Source organism: Monopterus albus, unplaced genomic scaffold, assembly GCF_001952655.1.
Source record: "Monopterus albus unplaced genomic scaffold, M_albus_1.0 scaffold235.1, whole genome shotgun sequence".
NCBI lineage: Eukaryota > Metazoa > Chordata > Actinopteri > Synbranchiformes > Synbranchidae > Monopterus > Monopterus albus.
Genome location: NW_018128115.1, coordinates 72,996 through 80,386, shown reverse-complemented (window position 1 = coordinate 80,386; position 7,391 = coordinate 72,996). Strand labels below are relative to the sequence as shown.

The 7,391-nt window shown below is 43.1% G+C and overlaps 1 protein-coding gene across 1 annotated transcript in view; it reads left to right on the top strand.

The window, feature by feature from the left end:
* The window catches only part of sos1 (son of sevenless homolog 1 (Drosophila)), a 65,147-nt gene that overhangs the window by 43,630 nt on the left and 14,126 nt on the right, over positions 1–7,391 (top strand). The window contains exon 24 of the mRNA XM_020620279.1: positions 6,373–6,379. Coding sequence (XP_020475935.1) covers positions 6,373–6,379 — 7 coding nt within the window. The remainder of the gene's footprint in view (positions 1–6,372; positions 6,380–7,391) is intronic.

The window sequence follows — 7,391 nt, the reverse complement described above, 5'->3', positions numbered from 1 at the left end:
CTGTGCCTCCCCGACATGGTGTCCCCAAACTCCCCCCAAAAACCTACAAGAGGGAATCTCTGAGCCATGCCCCCCTGCTGGACACGCCCCCTGCACTGTAATTGGACAGCCTGGACTTACTGAAAGGGGGCAGCTGATTGGACAGTCTTTGGAGGAGGTGGCTACAAGAGCTAACACTACAGCTGATTGGATCAGAACAAACAAAATGCTAGATCTAATCCTGATGTCCAACTGGGACATTTTGATCTAATCCAGACTGGGAGAAAACACAATATGGATCATGCGCCCCTATTCAGAATAACCAAGCAGAACTTTGGTTGGTCGAATGTTCATTTTTGTTTCTTATCTCTAAGCTCAGACCTGATCACACCTGACTGGGTCTGTACAGGTGAGTCATGCAGGAAGGATTATATGTAATGTCATTGTCCAGAGACTGAAGTGGACTCTGGGTCTGAGGTGTTGGTATGTCAGGAACCTTCAGGTACTGGACCAGGACCACAGAGGTACTGTAGTGGTGTCGGTGGACCTGTTTGTCCCTGGTTGTTAATGAAGATGTAAATAAATGTGGTGATTATCTCTTTAAAAAAAAAAAAAGGGAATAAATGTGTTTCTACCACTGAGCTGGATGGACAACAGAAAACAGCTTCATTGTCTTTATTATATCTGCTGTAGATCTAATGTAGTTCTACTCTAGTCTGCTGTTGGTCCGGTGTCGGTCCAATGTGGGTCCACCATCGGTCCGTTGTAGGTCCGCTGTTGGTCTGCTCTAGGTCTTTTGTTAGGTCTGCTCTAGATCCACTGTAATGAAATGAAGGAAATGATGTTGTCACTCTGGCTTTGTGTGAAAGCGGCTCAACTTCATTAATGTATTATTTAAACTGTTTCAATAATATTGTCACTTAATTTCCAATAATACATTGCATAATAACAATATAGGTTTCAATAATGCATTCATGCTCAACTTTCACAACAAAAAGAGAAATGACATCATTTCCTGTCACCATCTTTGTTTAACTGAAAAGAAACTGTATGACCCAAGAAAGTGATTAAAATTATATTTTTCCTGGACTGGATTGGATTATTTTTGATTCTGTATCATTAGAAGAGTCTGAGGATTCGGGAAATACATTCAGAACTTTGGCGTGTCATGAAACAGCGGTACGAGGTTAGAACAATTTCACATGTTCAAGGAAAATTATCTCTGGGACTTGAGTGTATTACATACACTTGACCAGGTGGTGCCACGGATGCGTGCTCTCTTGTGCTTTTGCTCTTTTTGTTGGTTTTCTGCAATCCATCTTAAATTACTTTCACTAGAGAAGAGCTTTTAAACATATAACAGCTCGCTCCAAACTTTCTTCCTCCTGTTTTTACGGATGGAAAAAGTTGAGTGGACCTTCTAGTCGGACGAGAAGCAGCTATCTATGGGACCTGGAGGCAATGCAGGAGGGCAAAGCTCGCGGGTGCCCTGGTTAAATTACGCCAGTGGGGTAACTATATGCTGCTCCTGTCCATCCATCTAGTGAATCTCTATTCTCTAGTCAACAAAATGGATGAACAACTTTTCGTCAACTGAACTAATGCTGACTTCTCACTTTCTGCTGCTCTGTGCTTCATGGAGATATGGCTCGGCAAACCAGTTGTGGACAGTGCAATGCAGCTGCCTGGGTTCCAGCTGCACAGCGTAGATCATGTAATAGTTATCTGGGGAAAATCAGAGCTAACCTAACCCATGAATGGCCCAAATGCAGACATCACATCAGCTGTCCCACAAGGGACAAGAACACATTGGACCACTGCTACACAGTAATAAAAGATGCCTATCGCTCTGTCCCCCATGCAGCCCTCGGACTGTCCGATCACTGCACGGGTCTTGGGTCTCATCCCAAACTAGAGGCAGAAACTTAAAGCTGCGAGGCCTGTGGTCAAAACAGCAACGAGATGGACCGAGCAGGCTAAGTCAGAGCTACAGGCCTGCTCTGGCTGCGCAGACTGGGTTTTATCTGAGGCTGCGTCTCCAGACCTGGATGAACTCACTGACACTGTGATGTCTTGCATCAGCTTCATGAGGATGCAAATATGCATCAAGACCTTCTGCACATACAACAACAAGCCCTGGTTCAGAGTAAAACTCGAGCAGAAACCTACATAACATTACTGGCTATAGGAAACTATAATAGAACCGCATTTTATTCATCACTGATTGAGGAAAATAAGAACAACCCCAGGTTTCTTTTCAGCACTGTAGCCAGGCTGACAAAGAGCCACAGTGCTGTTGAGCTTAACATTCCCTTAGATCTCAGCAGCAATGACTTCATGAGCTTCTTTACAAATAAAATCACAACTATTAGAGAAAAAATTGGTCGGACCACTCTCACAGCTCTCGCAGATGTGCCATCTACTACAATGGTTTTAGAAACATCTGTAAGACCTCATTTATACTTGGACTACTTCTCCCCTATAGATCTCTCTGAGTTGACCTCAACAATTGCTTCATCTAAATCATCAACATGTCTCCTGGACCCCATCCCGACCAGGCTGCTCAAAGACGTCTTTCCCCTAATCAACACATCCATACTAGATCTGATTAACCTCTCTCTATTAACAGGTTATGTTCCACAGGCTTTTAAACTTGCAGTAATTAAACCTCTACTCAAAAAGCCTACTCTTGACCCAGGTGTCCTAGCTAATTATAGACCAATATCCAATCTCCACTTCCCTACAATTGTACATGTGAACCTAATAAAGTGGCCGGTAAGTGTATATCAAATGGGATGGCACATGCACAATCTGAATATGAAAACATCTTTTCCTGAGAAAATAAGCGGCTCAGTCAGATGATGTTTATATGTTTATTTACAACTGAGCATCAGGAGACCTTCAGAGGAGGAGATGCTTTCAGCATCCAGCTGGGGTTTCAGAGGGTACAGGAGCGTATAAGATGGAGAGCCATAAAGGGGTAGCAGAAAGTACAAGGTATTATGAGGTTTTCCAAGTTTTCATATGGTATAAGTATCAGAGGGTACAGTGGGGTATAAGGGAGTTAGGGATTTAATGGGGAACCAGAGATTTGGTTTCAGGAGGTATTGGGACTTTAGAAGCATCATATCCTAGGATTTGAGGGTATCAGACTGTTAGGAGAGTATAAGAGGGGTATGAGGAGTACCAGGGTGTTGAAGAGGTATTCAGGGTGGTAATAAATACTGATGTAATCAGAAAAACCTGATGAGATCGTGGTCTGATGATCTGTTCAGCATAGATTCAGACACACCCTGATTCTTTGTGAGCAGTGACTTCCCATCGGCCTGTACTGTTAGAGGGTGTAGTTTGAACCGCAGAGGGGTATCAGAGGGTGTCAGCAAGTACAGATGGGGCATCCGGCCTACGGCTGTATCTGAGGCTGAGCTGCTCCTACTGTAAACTCAATAAAGCACCTAGCAGCAGTCTGTTAAATAACACATCAGTTTACACATCCGGATCACCTGTTCACAGCTAGACATCCAGTGTGAGAAAAGACAAGGCAAAGATCATGTTAATCATCCTGTAACTGCACAGGATGGCTCTGATCAGTCAACTCCTAAATCAGGTCCAGTGTTTGTTGACTTTGATTAAAGACTGGTTTTGTCTGGGCCAGATGTTCCGTTGTACATGTTCCATATTTTCTCCAGACATTCATGATGTTCCTCATTGAGCTTGATGATTCAACTTCAGGTTAGTGTGTGGCTCAGCTTGCAGGCTGATGGCTGAATGCAGTTAAGCAAACAACAGTTCCCACATAACACTGCTTCTGCTCATTCATGCAGTCTCTATCCAGGTAATAAAAAAAAAAAGGATCTATATACACATCAGATTATGTGATGAAAAACTGTGATCCAAACCTGTTATCAACAGACACAGAGCAACTCAAATATCTTCACATATAGGCATGGACAGATTATGAGACCACAGGCCCCTGGACACAGAACTTTGTGAGCTGAAAAAACTTTCTAGGTCGAAGACGTTTCACCTCTCATCCATTTTTTCAGCTTACTATGACCTGGATGACTGAGAATCTGCACAGACATGTAACTTTGTGGTTATTTTGCATCTGTTCGTAGTATTTTTTGCATTCTTTTAGTCATTTTGTCTCTGTAGTTACGACTATTTGTGTTTTGTGTCTGTTTGTAGTGACTGTTGGGGCCCTTTTCAGTAATCTGTCCATGCCCACCAGCCTGAACATTACACTTAGGGCCTTTACACACCAAGAGTGATGCAAATAAGCTCCACACAGTTTTTCAGAGGCTAATGTAATTTACCATATAGTCATAAAAAAACAACCCAATGTTTTAGACTCTACCTTGTATTGTAGTGTGAATATAGGATTTAAAAAAATCACACAATTCTGCAGATTCTTCTAAATGAAAGGAGGAAAGGTTTTGGTTGTATCCCATTCAGATAAACTGTCTGGGAGGCTCAGGCTGCGTCCACATCCCAGGCCTAAATGCTCAGCTTTGATCTGTGTGTTGCTGCTTCCCATCTGTGTGTGTGACGGTCAAACGGCCCAGTTTCCTCCCAAACCACTGGGTTACGATATGTTCCTTCCAGTTTGTCCTGATCAGAAGCTTCTCTATAAACGTCCACCACATGTGAAACGTCCTGGTCTCTCCACTGACCCCGTTGCTCTCCTCCATGTTTATTGTTACCAGTCCATGAGGGGCTGATGCTGAATGATGACGACAGGCCGTATGCGCAGAGGAGGAGACGTTAAAACGACCACATGGATTCTGATCTGACCGTTCTGATGGCGCTGCACGGTCAGAGGTTGGAGAGGAATCGGGCCTAGGAGCACATACGCAGGTGGCCCAGATCTGGTCTGAGGACATCTGGACTGGTCTGTTCACACTGCTGTGGACACATCAGGTCTGAGGCACCGAGAGGGAAACATCAGATCTGGGAAACCAGCTGGGATATGGACACAGCCTTTGATGAGTTGATGTTACGCCTGGCATCACACTGAAGAGGCAGAGGAGAAATTTAATAGGACTGACTTGAGAAGAGCTTACCTGTGTGCCGGAGGTACAGTATGTATGTACATAGCTGCTTTGATGTTTAGCAGCTCAGATATAATAAGATGTTTTCAATTACCAATATATTAATAATACATTGCTAATCTACAAAACTAACACTGTTCACATCCTGAGGCTACTCTATTCTCCAGACAAGGAATCCAGTAGATGAATTCACTGACCAGCAACATTTGAAGTCTGTCCATAGAAGGAAGACGTTATTACATGTTGTGGTTATTTATATGGGTACAGTCACTTATAAACCCATTGTCTTATTAAACTTTTCAGATATTCTCCTCCACATCTTTATAGTCCGTTTGATAGATTATGTTCCTTCTATGACAAAGCAGCATGTTGTGAGACAAAACCCAATCAGATGGACTGAGTTTGAAAAATATATTGAATGTGCAAAAAATGTGCTGTGCCTTTCTGTGTGGAGTCTGCATGTTCTCCCTGCGTGGGTTCTCTCCAGCTTCCTCCCACAGTCCAAAGACCTGCAGCTTAGGTTGACAGGAGACTCTAAACTGCTCCTAGTGAGTGAGTGTGGTTGTTTGTCTACATGTCAGCCCTGTGACAGACCTGTCCAGGGTGGACCTCGCCTCTCGCCCACTGTCAGCTGGGATTGGCTCCATCTTTTAGTGATTTGGAGGTTGCCATTCCATGCTTTTATTAGTTCCTGATTAGAATATTGTAATGCTTTGTATTCTGGGGTCAACAAATTTTTATCTAAAAAATCCAAATGGTGCAAAGTGCTGCTCTATGTCTCTTAACGGGCTCTCACAAACTGACCATATATATCCCATCGTTTCCTCTCTTCATTGGTTACCCAGAATGCTTTTCTGATCTTGTACAGTGTCGTAGGGCTTTGAGAGCAAATAGTTCTTTGTTGGACGTTCCCAGGGTCAAACAATGTTGATGGAGAGATCACACTTTCTCAGTAGTGGCCCCAGGACTATGGAGATCCTTACCCTCAAATCTCAGATGAGTTTCTGACCTGTCAGTTTAAATCCTCACTAAAAACTATTTTTTTGCTCTGGCCTATGATTCCTAGCAGAGTTTACTTATGTTTGTCTTTGTATTGTCTTTCTTATTTCACATCTTTCTTTGGCTGCGTGGGCAAATTGTAGTGTGATGTCACTGGTTCTCACACCTTGAAAGGGCTGTTTGAGGGTTCAGACCTGATTTTAGGGTTAAGGTTAGGACCAGGTTTAGGTTATGGTTAGAGGCTAGGGGCTTCTTTATGTCACAGAGGGACCTCACAAAGATAAAAATACCAACATGTGTGTGCGCTGCTACAGAGTCCAGTCTTTTCCTTGTGTCTTTGGTCTCGTTGTGTGTTGACCACTTTCACTCATGTTTTATTGTATGTCCTACTTTAGTTCTGACATCAAGACTTCAGAAAACACTGATGACCACCTTGATGTTTGTAAGATGTCACTGCAGGTTAGAGTTTGGGACATCAGCTCAGACTTGTGAGATAAATATGGATCAGTCTAACACTGTTAATTCTGTGCATGACGAGCATATACTCTGAGGTTGTCCCTGTGTCTGTTGGATTTAAAATCTGATCGTGTTTATTTTCTGCTCCAGTCTGAATTGTAGAACAGATTGTGGCTGGAGTCTGGACCTGGACTGAGGCTTGATATTTCTGATGTCAGTTCAGCACAGGTGGACCATGTGGCCAAAGGTAAACAGATCATTAAAGATGTGACATGAGCATTCTATCCAATCGGTGAGAGAGGGCATCGTCTTTAACCAATCGGCTGACAGCAGCACCATCTCCTGGACTCGGGGAGGATCAGCAGAATGTGGATTCACAGTCTTCACATTGTAATTGATAGACAGCTCTTCTGATAATCAATCAAAGGAAGAACTGCCTCTGTTGTTCTCATGAAGCCAACTTGATCCTAATAAACAAAATGTCTAACTCCATTTTCAAGAAAAGGAGCCAACACTAGATGGGAGAATTTGTGGCTGTTGTTTGGACAAAGCAAGATATGTGAAGCTGCCACTGTGGAAACTGCTTGCTGAGGTTCTATAGATAGATAGGGTTTATAAACAGATGATCCTGGCCTAAAGAGGTAATATCAGTGTTTCTCTGGCTCAAAGACTGAACGCTGCAGCTTCATCAGTAGTTGTGATTAGCTGTGCTCAGCTGTGACCTAGCAGTGATGTCACAGTCACTTCAGGACTGCAGTAAAGGTTAAGTCAGGAGAGGTCAGCAACTCTTTAAGATGCATCAGTGAAATCAGTAAATACTATTCAGCTGTGGCTAATGACAGACAAATTTGACTTGGCTGTCGTAACACACACACACACACACACACATATGTGTGTATATATATA